The 17,623-nt window shown below is 44.0% G+C and overlaps 1 protein-coding gene across 1 annotated transcript in view; it reads left to right on the top strand.

Moving 5' to 3' along the window:
• The window catches only part of CASP7 (caspase 7), a 30,173-nt gene extending 21,357 nt beyond the window's left edge, over positions 1–8,816 (top strand). The window contains exons 3-7 of the mRNA XM_030842434.3: positions 1,569–1,705; positions 2,168–2,296; positions 4,650–4,825; positions 5,180–5,309; positions 7,282–8,816. Of these exons, the coding sequence (XP_030698294.1) occupies positions 1,569–1,705; positions 2,168–2,296; positions 4,650–4,825; positions 5,180–5,309; positions 7,282–7,505 (796 nt within the window). The 3' untranslated portion in view covers positions 7,506–8,816. The remainder of the gene's footprint in view (positions 1–1,568; positions 1,706–2,167; positions 2,297–4,649; positions 4,826–5,179; positions 5,310–7,281) is intronic.
• The last annotated feature ends 8,807 nt before the right edge of the window (positions 8,817–17,623 follow it).

Here is a 17,623-nt window from a genome sequence, read left to right as displayed (position 1 = left end):
TGTTGGATTTTGTCAAATGCTTTTTTGCACCAATTGAGTTGATCATGTGGTTTTTGTCCTTTATTCTGTTCATACAATGGGTTACATTGGTTGATTTTTGGATGTTAAACCAACCTTGTGTTCCTGGGATCAATCACACTTGGTCATGGTGTATCACCCTATTTACAGATTGCTGGCTTGGCTGGCTGAGAGTTCATCAAGGATTTTTGCATCTTTATTTATTAGGGCTATTGGTCTGTAGTTTATAACAAATATTTATTGAGCAACTCATATGCCAGGCGTTGTTCTAGGTGTTGGGGATTCTGCAGTTTTTCAAAAGAGATAAAAAAATCTCTTCTGTCATGGAGCTTACATTCAGACGGTCGACTAGCAGTGCAGCTCCCCACTGACGTTTGTCATTGTTTTCCTCTAGCCTGTCAACGGTGCCCCAGATTCCAGTCTCAGTGCCTGTGTGCCTGACTCTTAGAAAACTGGATGGTCAGTGTCTGGAGATCGGAAGGGGCCTACTTTCTTGTTTAAGTTGCTGTTCCTTTTTTCCCCTTTTAATGTAAATGTTAATTAAATTATAACATCTACATAGAGAAGTGCACACACTTCTGTACCCTTTTGTGTATGGGTTCTTTCACTCAGCGTTACGTGTCTAAGATGCATCCATGTGGCTCTGTGTTGTCATGGATTGTTCACTCTCATTATTGTAGGCATATATTTTATTGTGCTCACTTCACTGTGCATCACAGATAATGTGTTTTTTTTACAAGTTGAAGGCTTGTGACAACCTTGTGTTGTCAGATGATGGTTAGCATTTTTTAGCTATGAAGTATTTTTTGATAAAGATACACCTACATTGTTTTCTTAGACATATTACGCACTTAATAGACTACAGTATGGTTTAAACATAACTTTTATATGCACTGGGAAACCAGAAAGATCATCTGACTTGCTTTATTGGGATATTTGCTTATTGCAGTGGTCTGGACCGAACCCACTATATCTCTGAGGTCTGCCTGTCTATAGTATTGCATTGCTTGAATATTCCACAATTTATCCATTCTACTGTAAATGGACATTTGGATTATTTCCTGTTTCGGGCTGTTTAAATAGTACTGCTGTGCACATGTGTGGCTCTGTCGTTAGGTAAACGTCTGCTCTCCTTTGAGCTATATACCCAGGAGTGGAATAGCTCTGTCATAGGATATATTTAAGTTCAGTTTCAGTAGGTTCTGCCAGTTTTCCACAGAGGGATGTACAAAGGGGGTTCCCGCAGTAACGTATGATAATTCCAGGTGCCGAACGTGGTCACCAAGACAATGAAGCCATTCTGAGGAATGTATTGGTATTGCATTATGATTTCAGTTTGCATTTCTGTAGCATCTAATGAAATTAAGCAGGAGATCCTGTTTATTTTAAACATGACAGTTAAACAGAACCAACTGTCCACCCCAGCTCCATTTCTTTTTCTCAGACGTTGCAGCATTTTCGGGTACCCCTTTGATGCTAGTAGTAAAAACAAGAGGTCATTCCTGTCCAAACATCTTCCACAGCCCCTGACTGGCTTTGTATTTCCCCAGTAAGAAGAAGAAAAATGACTCAGGGAAATCGGCCAAGAACCCCCGGGACCGAGTGCCTACGTATCAGTATAACATGAATTTTGAGAAGGTGGGCAAATGCATCATCATAAACAACAAGAACTTCGACAGAGTGACAGGTGGGTGCTGTGGGCATGGGCTAGCCTCTGCCGTTCCCTTCCAGTTTCTTCAGCTTGCATTCAGACTTGTATCAGATGTTCATCAGGGAGACACTGTGCCCACCTCCTGTGGCAGACAGCCCCTCCGCAGGTGGTACTCGAGTGTCCAGGAAAGAGGGATGCGGGGAAGCTGGGAACTTGCAGTCTGAGAGTCCCATCATGTGCATTAGCAGATGTAATATTTGGACCACATGTGGGATCTGGCTGAGGATCAAGGCGGGCTGTTTGGGCTGACTGGGCCTGAGAGTCGCCGTGACGAGGCTCACCTTTTGTGGGTGGGCTGAGTTACCCTCTCCGTTGAGTTTGCTTCTTATTTCAGTCGCTCATCTAAATCGTGACCTTGGCAGCATTTACGCCGGAGCGCCTGGCCTGATGGTGCCAGCACGTGGCACTCATCGTGGACTCGGTGCTTGATTCCCACAGGAATGGGTGTCCGCAACGGAACAGACAAAGATGCTGAGGCTCTTTTCAAGTGCTTCCGAAGCCTGGGTTTCGACGTGACCGTCTATAATGACTGCTCTTGTGCCAGGATGCAAGATCTGCTGAAAAAAGGTGCATCCTGCCCTTCCTCCTTCAGTCTTCTTCCTTCTCCCGCCTGGTCTGGGGAAGACACCTTCACACGCAGGAGGGAAATGTCTCAGCGTGGGAAGCCCTTCCTTCCTCTGGGTGACTCCATACCTGTCTCTGGGGCACCTATCTCTCTGGAAACTTAGATCTCCCCCTAAAATGTGAAAGCAGCTTACATCACAGCAAGAGAAATAGGTTCTGTATCTACAGAATGGTCTCAATTTCAAACCGCCAATTCCGTGTTCACAAAATTGTTTCTTTAGATCTTTAACACAACCCCTGCGTGTTGGCCAACAATATTATCTTGCCCGTTTCATGAATATAGGGACAGAGCTTTAGAGAGGATAAAGGCCATACTGAAGGCATAGTTAGTAGGGGCAGAACCAAACCTCAAGCCTTGGTCTTCCGATTCCAGAACAATTACGTTTTCTATTACATCACACCATCTAGTGGAAGCCACCTAGGATATTCTCGCATTTAGGGCAAATGATTGAAAGTAATGCCCTCCCAGCTCATTAGATGTTGACCCATGGGCAGAGGGTAGGCACACAATTCCAATCAGTGCTGCTTTTCTCAGCTGTGCAGCTAAACAAGAAAAAGACATCCCCCCCATAACACTCTCTCTTAAGTACCGTCTCTTATATTTTTAAAAACTAGTCATCTTTTCCTTATTTCTTCGAACAGGAATCTTAAGAGCCCACCTTCTGTACCCTAGTAGGCCACATGGTAGAGCAGACTGGAAGTCAAGAGTACAAATGTGGGCTCTAGTCCAAGTTCTAGCAGCTGGGCGAGCTAGACGAGGCATCTGTGCCTTCTCGGTGTTTTACTTTCCTGAAATGCAGATCATGATACCATCTCCTCCTGCTTCTTGGGGCCGCAGTCAGCATTAGCTGAGGGAAAGTTTGTGAATGTGATTTGAGAAGGGTAATGGCCTCTACAGATGTAAGGGCTTGTCCCAGTTGTAGTTTCTGTCCTTATGAAAAGGGAGTTATTTCACCCGTGTCCAGGGCATGTCAGGATCACAGAATTCCCATTTACTGTCCTGTCAAAGTAGCAACATGGTGATTTTTCTTGACAGGACAAAGTTCTAGGACCTCTCCGAGATTCCATTTTTTTATCAGTGAAATAAAGATAAACGAGGCCTACTTCAAGCGGCTCTTGTAGGGATTAAATAAGATAACTCCGGCAAAGTACCTAGATCACTGTCTGCCCGCAGTAGGTGCTCAAGAAATTCTTTACTACTTTTTTCTTTTTTTTTTGGCCACACCGCACAGCTTGTGGAATTTTAACTACCCAACCAGGGATCGAACCCGGGCCCTTGGCAGTGAGAGAGTGGAGTCCTAACCACTGGGCCACCAGGGAATTACGAAATTCTAAATCTTCTTCTTCCCTCATCATTGATGAAGAGAAGAGAAGAAGAAAGGATAGGTTATAGTAATTAGTTAGTTAGCTAGCTAGTTAGTTAGAACCCCAGAACCTTAGATGAAATCAAGCTGAGCCATTACATAATTTATGGTTCCTCTCCTCAGTCTCCTAAATTGACAGCCAACCTAGCATTTTCTTTCTTTCTTTCTTTCTTTCTTTTTTTGTAATCTTATTTTTTACTTTTTAAATTGTGTTAAACGACACATAACATAAAACCATCTTAACGACTTTTACGTGTACAGTTCAGTGGCAGTGAGTACCTTCCCATTGTTCGGCAGCCGTCACCACCCGTCTCCAGAAGAACTCTTTTCATCTTGCATAACTGAAACTCTGTCCCCATGACACACTAACGCCGCATTTCCCCATCCCCGCAACCCCTGGCAACCACCGTTCTGTTTTCTGCCTCCGTGAACCTGATTACTCTAGGAGCCTCATACACATGGAATCGTAGAGTATTTTTCCTTTAGCAAGTGGCTTCTTTCACTTAGTGTGTTTTATTTTCTTTAACAAATACTTGCCCAATACTCTTGTGGTCTGCTTTACAAATATCAACTCATTTAATGGGTACTCTTGTCTCCATTTTACAGACAAGGAAACCAAGGCACAAAACGGTTAAGTAACTCACCCAGTGTCACAGACCTAACAAAGGCCACACCCTTCAGCAACCCCATATGCTGTCTCCCAGCTGCTGCCTGAAGCCCTCCTACCCTTGGGGTTCTCTTCCTCATGAGAATTCTAGAGAATTCTAGAATTCTCCCGCTCTCTAACTTCTCTCCAGTGTCGTCCAGGGGTGCTTCTCCACTATCTGCCCGTCCCTCTCTGTCAGTAACAGCTGCCAGGCTGGAAGGGAATACTACTTCTGAGGTCCCACAGGACATAGGTTTTAACTTTTCAATGTTTAAATCGCTTGCAGCTTCTGAAGAGGACCACAGAAATTCAGCCTGCTTTGCCTGCATCTTATTAAGCCACGGAGAAGAAAATTTAATTTATGGAACAGATGGCAAGACAGCAATAAAGGACTTGACAGCCCATTTTAGGGGGGATCGATGCAAAACCCTGCTAGAGAAACCCAAACTCTTCTTCATTCAGGTAATCCCTTTCCAAAGTCCATAGAAACGGCAAAAGATTACACAATGGCTTGGATTGTGTCATTTTTTACAAATCTACATGCTGTTTCTATTGGGGTATGCAAATTTGGGTTGTATTTTTCTACCTCTAAATCCTCGCCATCTGCATTTAGATCGCATTGGATCACAAATTGTGAGAGTTTAAGACGTTGCAATATTTTTATTTGCTCTGCTTACTGATTTGACACATTATCAAATTATCTTGAAGATTGTTGCATTGCTAGTACATGCCAAGCGTAGACAACACTGGGACACGGCAGTGAACAGCACACGTGTTTCTGTTGCTTCACGGAGTGATCTCTGCTTTGATATTTAGGCTTGCCGGGGGACAGAGCTTGATGATGGGATCCAGGCCGACTCGGGGCCTATCAGTGACACAGATGCTAGTCCCCGATATAAGATCCCAGTTGAAGCCGACTTTCTCTTCGCCTATTCCACAGTTCCAGGTATCACGTCCATTGTCTGCTAACCAGACCATGCCATCCGGCCCACCGTCGAAATGAAGGCTTGCAGCTATGTCAGTTTCTTACTGCCATAGAAATAAATTGCTACAAACATTGCTTAACACACACAAATGTATTACCTTACAGTTCCAGAGGTCGGAATTCCAAAATGGGTTGGCAGGGCTACAGTTCCTTCTGGAGACTGTAGAGGGGAAAATCCACGTCCTTGCTTTCCCAGCATGTTAGAACCACCTGCATTCCTTGGCCCGCGGCCTCCTTCCTCCAGCTTCAAAACCGGCAACCTCCCATCTCTGACCCTCCCTCCACCCTTACACTGCTCTTTCTGACCACAGCTGGGAAGGGTTCCCCTCTCTTAAGGACTCCTGTGATTAGATTAGTCCCACCTGGATAATCCAGAATAATTTCCCCATCTTGTTTCCTTGACCTCAATCACATCTGCGAAGCTCTTTTTTGCCATGTCTGGTAACATATTCACAGGCCCTGGAGTTAGGGCATGAACATCCCTGGGCGCCATTATTCTGGGGGCCATTATTCTGCCTACCACAGGGACGTAGTCACTTTTCTCTCCAAAGAAGGCTGAATTCTCTCATTTATGATGATTATTATCATTGTTGGGAATTATAAGAACAAATATTTCTGTGGCACTTTACAATTTACCGAGTGTTGTTCATGTCTTTTACCTCAATCGTCCCTGAAATAATTGCGTAGGTAGTTAGGAAAGGTGTTACATCTGTCCTAATTTTACAGATAGAAGAAAAAATTGAGCTTGGGTGAGTTTAGGTGACCTGCCCAAGGTCATATAGAGATTTTGGTATGTAATAGAGTTAGAGCTCAGGCCAGGATTCTTTTATATGGCAGCCTGTTAAGAGACACCAGAAATGCCTGTAGCAAGCAAGCCACCTTAGGATTAACCAAGCCCCAGGTCTGCCTGAGTGAGTTCAGTGAACTTCCTTTGTTTGGGGTAGAAACCATCACTAAGTTAGAATTCTCCCACCTGTAGTAGTAGTTTGTCAAGTGCTTGATACAGAGGTACTGGTTACAGTAAATAGGCCACTGTGTTTGGAAAACCAGTTCTGGCGGGATCTACAGATGGGGTTTTGTGAGAATGATAACGTCACAAGTTTTAAGGATTGTGCGTGGAAGAAAGAAATCTGGTCTCCTGCCCGTGAGAGGGAGACGGAGTCACGGCAACATGTGTCTGTGTGAACCAACCTGTGACTCAGGTCGGAGGTGCTCTGAGCCAGGTCTAGCAGAACTAAAGGAAGAAGGGTGAACTCTAGGGAGGCAGGTGAGAGAGGCTTCTGGAAAAAAGAGCTGCTGTAACTGGGTCTTGAAAAACCAAATAGCAGGAGGAAGGGAGAGAGGGCTCACCAGACAGAGTGCCCAGGGGCAGGTGGCTCAGTGCGTTGGTAAAACTCAAAAGGCTGGACCACAGGGGCTGTCAGTCTGCTCCGGCTGTGCTAACATAAGACCACAGACTGGGGGGCAGAAATTCATTTCTTACAGTTCTGGGAGTTGAGATCAAGGTGCCGGGCATTGTGGCTTCTGATGAGAGGTCTCACCCTGGCTTGTAGACCACTGCCTTTTCACTCCCACGGCACAGAGAGGAGCGAGAGACCATAGCACAGGGTGTGACAGGGCATTAGCAAAGTTCAAACCCGGATAGGTAGACAGGGGGCCACGTTGTCATGGGCCCTGTGGGCTGTGCTAAGCAGCCTGAACTTCACCCTGATATAGGGGTGCAAGGGAACTGTTTTAGGTAGGAGAGGGACAGGATGAGATTTGTGTTTTAGAGTGGTTACCTGTAGGACACATACCCTGCACAGATAGGCGGGGAGTACTGTCACTTCAGAAAAGCACGTGCGAAGGCCCCAAACACCGACAGCTCCTACTGGGTGGTGAGCGGAGCAGTGGCCAGGTCAGCTGATTTCATCTTCTTTCTCTCCCGTTGAAGGCTATTACTCATGGAGGAACCCAGGGAGTGGCTCCTGGTTTGTGCAGGCCCTCTGCTCCATCCTGAACGAGCACGGGAAGAGCCTGGAGATCTTGCAGATTCTCACCAGGGTGAATGACAGGGTGGCCAGGCACTTTGAATCTCAATCTAATGACCCATGCTTCCATGAGAAGAAGCAGATCCCATGTGTGGTCTCCATGCTCACCAAGGAACTCTACTTCTGAAGATAACCATTCCAGGGGCGCATTCTAGCTGAGAAGCTACGGATCATTTGTTGATGAATCAGAATTTTTTTTTTTTTTGATGCTCTTGAAAGATCCAGAAATTCTAAAAGATTTTAACTTCAGGAAAATTGCTTCAACAGGAAACTTTCTGGTGCTGTCTTATCGTCTCTGAATTTTCAGAGATTTTTTTTTTTTTAACATTGTTATCCATTTGGCGACTTTCTCTTAAGATTAATTGCCTGTTTGTCTTTCTTTTTCCTTGTTGTCACACTTAGTACATACAACAAAAATGACCTCTGCAGATGAGTTTTGGCTGTGTCCACCGTGGTTGGTGGTGACTTTGGTAGACCATCAGAGTCATATTTGTACCTGGCAAAGAGAGTGCTTGACAAAAAAACAGCCAAAGGGATATTCGTTTGCCTGTATTGCAAAAAGTGGGTATTGAATGCGGTTTGAGTGATGATTTTCATTGGCTTACAGCGGATTCTCGTGCAGGAATTCCCAGATATGTTAGAGGGGGAAAAAAGTGTAATGATTCTAATATGTAGTAGTCACGATCCGATCAGGAAAACAGAAACCATTCTAAGTATTTCAGTAGATGGAATTTAATAGAGGAAATTGACATACATAGATGATGAAAGAGAAGATAAATGAAAGGAAGCTGTTACCACCTAGGGCTATGAGGAGGTGTGGTTCCCTGAGTCCAGAAGCTGGGGTCATACACAGGAGCTGGAAACATGGTTGGGGGCTGGCTGGTAGGAGCTGGAACCACCTAGGAGTTGTGGGAAATGGAGCCGTGGCAGGAACAAAGCCATTGCCCGAGATGGGGCAACACCAGATGAGTCAGACATGGCAACATACCCGGGCTAGTCTTCCTCTAACACCTTACCCTTCCAGCCCTACCTGGAAGGAATCTGGCAAGGGCCCTGGGAAGTGTGATTTCCTGCAATACAGAGCATAGCAAGGGAGAGTGAGGCAAGGGAGTTACAGAAATAGATATGGGCCTGGCTCACAATGTGAATAGAAGGAATCCTATTCCCTGTGTTCAGTGAATCATCCAGTCAATCATTTATTCATTGAGTTGTCAGATAATCTTTGTGTTACCTGTTATGTGCAAAATCATCTATTTTAGCTTTACAATCTGCCTGGAACTTTTTAGGTTATCCCAAGCCTTATTCTGGGTAAATTTTTTGTTACCTCTAATTCTCTAAATGGGGGAAGGTTTATGGCGAAGATATTTGCACTGTGTTTTCAAGGTGGTGTCCCCTTTTGAATCCTTGATAATTACTATTTTACTCTGCCCGATAACTTGTTAACAAACAAATGTTTATATTTATTGATTAAAATGTGGTTGTTTAATTCTTAACCTGCTCAGTTTGCTTTCCTTTTGAAGTTTTTTTTTTTATTTCACTGGGAAAATGAGAAAACAGGGTAAGAATTGACCCTACTGACTTGACCTCAACACAAAATGTAATTCATATTTTCTTTTGAAGCTCGAACATTAATAAAACAACAAGTAAACAATCACTTAGGAAGCTGAAACTCTTCCCATAAAGGGTTAATGAACTTGTAAAGCTGTTTGTGATGGGCTGGCCCTTTTTAATTTGGCAACAAAATCAGATATCAGATGGTGTAAAAGTATCTTCTTTCAATAAGAAAACTAATTTAGGGCCAGTTTATTAGACTTGTCCCTGTTTCCTGCCCGTCTAAAATCCACCAAATGTTCAAAATTTAAGTGGTGATCGTGAATCAAGAGAATCAACAAGCACCTACCCCACTTTTCTCAGAATTCACAGGCTGTTCTTTGGGAAATAGACTCCCCTGTTAAAGGTTCCTGTCTTAGAAATAAATATGCCCAAGGGCATTGTAATTTGAAGTAAAAACCATCGCACTCTACTTATTGACATTTGCCTTGTAAGCTTCATTAAAGAGACAGAAGTGATTCCAAGTGTCAGCATTATTCTTTTTTTAATTCTCTGAGCAGTCATTAAGCTTATAAAATAACATTACCTCATGCCCCTTAGTCCAGAAATATAAATCGCTGTTAGGAAAGAGCCTTCGTTTATCAAGATCAGAAACCCTGTTCCAAGCTGGGTATGTGTTCATACCCGTCTCCATTCTTAAACTTTCCAATCTTTTTATAATCTGAAATTCTGATGACAAATTGCACTAAAGGAGAACTCAGTCCTGGTGAACACACGTTCCTGGTTATTGTTATTTAGAATCCAAGCTTCCCCCTTGCAAAAGTACCAGGCAGAGTGCTGCTGTGGGTGAGGAAGATGCCTCACTTGGCATGGTGGGCTCAAGTCTGGGTTTATCTTTGTTTGCTTTTTCTCATGGTGCCACTAGCCTATTTTAAGTGCCAGCTTTAGGCTCTGCCTAGAGCTTTTTCCTCTGAGCAAATTTCCATAAACCATCATAAGCCTATTATGTTTATAAATTGCCCAAAATAGGTCTCAAAGTGCTGGAATGCAGTGTATTCAACATGGTTTAAAACCTCAAGAAAATCAAGGTTTCTCTGTGAGAAAGAAGATAATGTCCACTGAAAGGACATAGACACCGGTTGACAAATCCTTTCTTTTGTCCAGCCTTGCAGTGCGTCTCCTGAAATCTTTTGTCCAGATACTCTGGCCACCAAGGATTGCCTTTTGACTTCCTAGGAGCACACCTTTCGTCTGGCTTTCCATCTGTCAGGCCTTTTCCAGCAGACATCTGGCCAGGTGAGAAGCTGCGGTGGTCACCAATTTAAAGCAGCAGCAATGCATCTGTGTCCTTAGGCGGGGACACAAATAGCAGTAGCCCCGGGTACCATGAATTTCCAAAGGAATGTGATCCTTCAGAGTTCTTCAAAGATAACGGCAAGATCAAAAGGTTCTTTTACACTGTCTTGCCTTGTAAATGTTTTTGCCTTGTAAATATCAATACCAAGTGTGTGCCGGCAACATCCACATCCCCTGGGAGCTTGTCAGAAATGCAGAATCCCAGGCTCCGCCCCACTCAACAAGAATCTGCATTTTAACCAGATCCCCAGGGGATCCACGTGCACAGGACACTTTGAGAAGCTCAGTGTTGAGGGCAAGGACCACTTGTTCACACATCTTTGCTTCCCCTCTCCACTGAAACTGAAGCTGATAATATAGTATATACCTAAAAAGAATTCATGGAAAAACATCTATTTTGGAGTTTTCACAGAAGACATGTTCCGAGCACGTCTTAACCTTCAGCAAAAATCTCCGTGTAGAACTCTACCATGCCCTTAATTTCCATGGTATACTTTCTATGCCCTTCTCCATTTTAGATGAGCCTTCTGCTGAGTGATATGATAGGATTGTTTTTATGTTCTCAACGTGTTTGAGAATATGAATTGCAGGCTCTAAGATGTCTTCCTAGACAGAATGGGATTAAGGGATCCATGCTGCACATGTTTCTGCTGTGGGCAGGAGCTGTTGTGCGTTGAAACCACAGATCCTGTCTCTTCCCACCAGTCCTCCCAATAGAGAGAATTATTGCCTGTCCTGGCCAGTGTGCCCTCGGGCCATAGATCACATCACCCTTCCGATAGATTTCAGGACTTTGTTTCGGATCAGATGGCAAATAATTCTTTCGGATTCATAAATCATTAACACAAATACACCAAGAACACACGTGGAAGACCCCAGCCACCACCGCAGTACTGGTGTGGACGTGGAAACTCCATTAGCTTGCAGGTTCGTGCTTGAATAGCCTTCTAAAAGTACATGATCAACATCTGAAAACCCAAAAGCCGAAGATGATGAGTTGGCTTTGGCACGGGCTTTGGTTTATATAAATGTTTATGGCACTACAGTTTTCTAATAAGTTTGTTTTAAGCATTTAAAGCCAAACGATGTCAAAGGGTTTAAATTTGGAAGGCACTTGGGGTTGATATAACTGCAGAAATACAAGGCCAGGCATTTTTTGAGCTTTGATGGTCTGACCCAGGTAGATGGCATGAGGTTCAGGAAGGATTTGGGAAAAAGAGGGAGGAAGAAACAGTCTGATAGGTTTGGTCTAAATTGCTAGTTCCAGGGAGTTCCCTGGTGCCTCGTGGTTAGGACTCCGCGCTTTCACTGCCGTGACGGCCTGGGTTCAATCCCTGGTTGGGGAACTGAGATCCCGCAAGCTGTGCAGCACACCGAAAAACATGGAATGAAATGAAATGAAAAATTGCTAGTTCCAGCTTAAGTTGTTTAAGGCATAGCTCAATCCTCACAGCATCAAACTTTTTTCTTAGGATCCAGGGTTAGCAGAGGTGCTTTTAACCATCAGTATTTAGAAACCTGGCTCTGAGTCCCATTAAAAGATAAACTGAGGCATATTAAAATTTTAGGAATTTATTTGCTCCAAAGGGGAAGTGGTTAGAAGTGCTCCCTCAAAGGGAGCAGGGGAAAATCTTTTACAGGGAAAAAGTGGAAGCAGAAAGGAAAGTATTGGTTGGCTATAGCCTAAGCCCTAGTTGCCTGTGATTGGTTGTACCTAGCTTTCGCTTTCCTAAACTTGAGAACTAGCGAACACTTGCCCAGGAACTTCCAGAGGCTGAACAGGAACTTCAAGCCCAGGGTGACTTTTGGAGGAAGCTTGGGAAGTGTGAGGGAGCTTGCAATGAATGGGTCCAGATGCACGGGCTTCTCCAGCTGGTATCTGCAGGCACACCTCTTTCCTCTTCCTCTCAGATCACTTAGGCAATCATTTCTAGGCAAGATGGGCCACTCGTGTTTTCCCTCTCCTCCAGTGCCTCTTAGGTACCACAATGTAAAATACTTTCTTTAATAACATTACTGACATTTTTAAAGGAACTTTTCTCTACCACACCTTTCATAATTAATATTAACTGGTTTAATGTTAAGTAAGGAAGGGAAAAGTTAATTCTCAAGTGTATGTTTTTTATACTAGGATATATGCAGGACCAACTCTTAAAAGCTTAGGAAAATCAGCTTTTGCAAATTATCTTTTCTGAAGCTTCCAGCTGTATTAAGTGCTGACAGTTTTTAAGCACTGAGATGAAAGAGACAAATTCTTTTTCTTTTGTGTTGCTAATTACAATTTTTCTTGGCATTATGAAGCCTGCTTTTCTCTTGAGACGTCTGCCAGCATACATTAATTGCACAAATATTTACAGACTGCTAAAGCATAGGGGCAGCTTATACCAAAAAAGCTATGGAACACTTGAAAAAAAGCCTCTCTGACACACTGTATTTGTCGTCTGTTACCTGGAATCAGCATAAACTATTTGCCCCTTAGCCTCAGCAAACGTGTTTAAAGAACGTTGTCCTGGGTTAAGTGTTTACTTTGCTGGCAATGGATGCTGAAGTCTTCCTTCAAGAGACTTGTGGGTGACACTTCGTTTTTTCAGGGTTAAAAATAAGATTTCCAAAAATATGTATGCATCTTACGGATGGCTACGCTGTCAACACTTTTCATCTCCTAGGCCTCCCACATGGCATGGAAGAGGTTTATCCAATGGTTGTTCCAAATCCCAGGAGCTTCAGAAAGCTAAGTTGAACAAGCTGGAAAATTTGAATAGCAAAGCCACAAGGCTCTTTGTACCTTCTCATTTTCCTAGTATGCTAGTTGAGAACAAAGGCTCTGGAGGAAGAGCCCTGTTCCCAGCCCAGCTTTGGCACTTCCAAGTTAGATAACCTTGAGGAATCTCTCAAGCTCTCTAAACCTCAGTTTCTCCATCTTAAAATGGAAGTAGCCATATGTAGGTAGCTAGGAAATTGTATCTACCTCTAAGTGTCTTGTGAGAAATAAATGAAATAATGAGTACGAAGCGCTTAGCACAGTGCCTGGCACACAGAAAGTACTCAATAAATGTTGGACTATGTTTTTTAAACCAGCCTGACCTTATTAATAATTTAGGACACAAGAAGGAGATTAGGAAGGAGGGAAAAAAAGGAAGTGCAAGTGGATTCTAATCTACAGAAGAGGCTTTCTGAGGATTAAGGCTACCCATGCAGAGGAGAGGAAGAATGGGAGCAGGAAAGGAAGGCAAGAGAATTATAGGAAGGCCAAGGAATGGCGTAGCCACCAGCCTGAGCTTCGGAAGAGGAACGGGCGCTGAGTGCAGAGATGTCCAATAAAATACAAGGTGCCCAGTTACATTGGAATTTCAGGCAGAGCAACAAATTTTTTTAGTGTAAGTGTGTCCCAAATATTCCATGGAATATACTTATACTGAAAAATTATTCGTTGCTTATCTGGAATTCCAATTTAACTGGGTATCCTGTTTTTATGGGGTTATTGTTTATTGTGTGTGTGTGTGTGTTTGTCTATTTACTTGTTTTGCTCAATCTGTCTGCCCCAGCCCTAACTCTGCAGACCATTGTTCCAGCTTCCATCACCTCATCTTGGCCCTGAATGCCCACTTCACAGGGATGTTGGGAGGATTTAAAGAAAAATGTGTGGAAAGGGCTTTGCAAACTCCAAAGAACTATAAGATCAAATAAGGAGACATTTCCTTTGGTGGGCGTTGTTATGAGTCATCAAGCAAAAGCCAGGTCTTTGTGAATTTAAAGAGATAAACGGAAAATTCCAGGGAGTCTAGGGAGTTTATTCAGAAGGGGCGATTCTAAAGACCCTGAAGGGGACTTCCCTTGTGGCACAGTGGTTAAGAATCCGCCTGCCAATGCAGGGGACCCGGGTTCGAGCCCTGGTCCAGGAAGATCTCACATGCCACGGAGCAACTAAGCCCGTGTGCCAAGCCCGTGAGCCACAACTACTGAAGCCCGCATGCCTAGAGCCTGTGCTCTGCAACAAGAGACGCCACCGCAACCAGAGAAGCCCGCGCACGGAAACAAAGAGTAGCCCCCGCTCGCCGCAACTAGAGAAAGCCATGCGCAGCAACGAAGACCCAATGAAGCCAAAAATAAATAAAATAAGTTTATTTTTTTTAATTCTAAAAAAATAAAGACCCTAAGGAGATTGACCAGATGTGATGGTTCTCAATTGTGACTACACCCTAGAATCACCTGGAGGTTTTTCCAGCCCAGTGCCCAGGCAGTATCCCAGACCAACTAAGTCAGGATCTCTGAGGGTGGGACCAGGAATCAGCGTTGTTAAACCTCTCCATGTGATTCCAGTTTGCAGCCAAACTTTAAACTAGTGGTAGAATGCACCCTGGGAAGGGGTAAGTTGAACAGTTTAGAAACTTTAGAGCCTGAGGAGGGTCCTACGGGATAGATACATTCTTCAGTGAGACTGAGTGTAAGAAGGAGAGAAGGAAAAATAATAAGAAAAACAAGAGAGGAAGCAATTATAAAGATAGATATGTTCCGTCTGCTAAACTTTTAAAAATAATATAAGTACCAAGAGCGAATGAGTATGGCTAATTTAAAAACCAGGAGATTTGGGTGTGTGCTAGAGGCAGGGGTTAGATAAGAATACCAAGTAAGAATTTTCTATGATAAATTAACCAGCGCCTAGCAGTCCCATAGCTGATGTGAACAGTGGTCCCTCTCATTTCAGAGGGCAAGAGGCTCCACTTGTGATTGAAGAGAGCTCTGTTGGAGGATTTGTACTTTCAGTGAAGTCACAGTTGGTTCACAATTTCTCTTCCAACTTAGGACTTGTGGGAGCTGAAGACAAATTTCTCTTTCAGGCATAAAGATCTAGAAGGTGTGGGTGGGTGGATATGTGAAAATGCACTAATTTGTGTTCTGGGTAAACCGCGCCTACATAAGAAGCACCACTTATCTTTGACTGATCATGATAGACACCAAAAAGGAAATAACCTTTTATATGTATTTTTTCTCAGTCAACAGATATTTATTGAGATCTGTGCTAAGCACTGTTCTTAGCATTGGGGAAAGAACAGGTAAAAAAAACAGTCTTTTCTCTCATAGAATTTATATTTTATTCTATTTTTTTTAAATTTTTTTTTAATTTTAATTTTTTTTTTTGCGGTACGCGGGCCTCTCACTGTTGTGACCTCTCCCGTTGCGGAGCACAGGCTACGGACGCGCAGGCCCAGTGGCCATGGCTCACGGGCCCAGCCACTCCGTGGCATGTGGGATCTTCCCAGACCGGGGCATGAACCCGTGTCCCCTGGATCGGCAGGTGGACTCTCAACTACTGCGCCACCAGGGAAGCCCATAGAATTTATATTTTAGTGGAGAAGACAGATAGTTAATATGATTTCATGTAGTGAGAAGTATTATGAAGAAATAAAGCAGGATAAGAAGCTCAGAAATGGGGAGGTGGGTGAGAGGAAGGTTAAGTTAGGTAGAATGACTGGGAAAGGCCTCCTCAGAGCCACATCTGAGCAGAAACTTGAGCAGAGTGATGGAGTGGGGCACGTAGACATGCAAAGAAAGGGGTTTCTAGGCAGAGCAAGCAGTGAGTGCAAAGGCTCTGAGGCAGCTACCACCTGGGCCTATTTGAGAAACATCAAGAAAGCCAGTGCTGCAGAGCAGGATGCTGGGAAATAAGGGTGAAAGGCAGGCAGGGCCAGATCGTGTAGGGCTCTCAACCATGACGAACACATTGGATTTCATTCTGATACAACGAACGGGAAGCCATTGGAGAGATTTGAGTGGGGAAGCGGTAGGATTTCATGAACTATTTATTGTCAAAGATACTCTGGAGAATGGACTAAAGAGAGAAAGTAGAAGCAGGGAGCCCAGGAGTTGCAGTAGTGGCCTAGGTGAGAGATGCAGGTTGACATGGTAGTGGATGTCATGGGAAGTGGTCAGGTGTGGGCTTTGTCTTGAAGGCAGAGACAGCAGGATTGGCTGACAGATTTGGAGTAGGGATATGCGAAAAGGCTGGAAATTAAGGATGATTCCGGTTTATAGCCTAACAGGTAGATGAAATGGTGCAGTTTCCTGAGACTGGGAAGAGGTTTGGTGGGAAGGGTGAGGATGGTGAAAATCAAGGTTTCTGTTTTGCACAAGTTGTTTGAGCTACCTACTGAACATCTGTGGTAGACCCTGATGTTAACCCATCCATTTGCTCTGCATTAATTTCCAATTGCTGTTCTAACAAATGACCACAAATTTCGTGGCTTAAAACAACACTAATTTATTCTCTCGGAGTTATGAAGTGCAGAAATATAAAATCAAGGTATCCGCAGGGCTCTATTCCATCTGGAGGCTTCAGGGGAAAATCTATCAATCTTTCCTTGCTTTTTTCAACTTCTAGAGGTTTTACATTCCTTGGCCCCTGGCCCCTTCCTCATTTCTTCAAAGCCAGCAGTGTAGCATCTTCTCTCTCCTCTGACCTCCTGCCTCCTTCTTATAGGGACCCTTGTGATTCTAGCAGGCCCACACAAATAAGCCAAGATAATCTTCCCATCTCAAGATCCTTAACTTACTCACATCTGCAATGACCATTTTGCCATGTGAGGTAACATATTCACAGGTTCCAGGGTTAGGATGTGGACATCTTTGGGGACCATTATTAACCTGCCACATCTCCTTGTCCTCAAAACCCTGACTGAGGTGAAAATAGCAATGTGCCCAACTACAAAACTATATTTCAGACATATTTCCAGGTAAAAGTGACAAGAGCATCTTATCTAAGGGGGACTGTAGCAGATGCTGGTGGCAGCCACATCGGTCTACTCCCAAGTGTCAACACCCACATGTCCCTCTGGATCCCTCTGGCCTCCTGAGCCCACTTTGCTACATATATGACAGGTCAGCAGTGCCAGAAATTCATGGCCCCCTGATGATAGACAGGAGTTGGTCTATAAATACCCCAGCTCCCTCACCCCTGGGTGGAATAACTAAGGTGAGTGTTGTAGAATAGCTTCCAGAGTTTCCTAGTGGGATCCAGCTCCAGTTACCCTCAGTGGTAACTTACCAGATACCAAACATTTTTATCAGCTGGCTTCGCTTCTTGGTTGTAAAACAGGGAATATAATATCTGCCCTGCTTCCCTCGCAAGATTTTTGTGCCAGCAGGAGACACTGTATAAGCACCTTGTAACTGGCAAACTGCACAATTAAGCTGGTACTATTATGAGACCCGTAGACTACTAGGCCTGTTAGGCACCAGGAAGTCATCTGGTCCCCCCTTCCCAGGGGGAAAAAGGGGACAAACCCAAGGTCTTCCAGTGAGCTGAAGCAGACCAGAAGCATAAACTTGGTATCGTGATTC

Source organism: Globicephala melas, chromosome 16 (assembly GCF_963455315.2).
Source record: "Globicephala melas chromosome 16, mGloMel1.2, whole genome shotgun sequence".
In the NCBI taxonomy this organism is placed as follows: domain Eukaryota; kingdom Metazoa; phylum Chordata; class Mammalia; order Artiodactyla; family Delphinidae; genus Globicephala; species Globicephala melas.
Note: the sequence above shows the minus strand (reverse complement) of the source record. Positions and strands in the feature narration are given on the sequence as shown.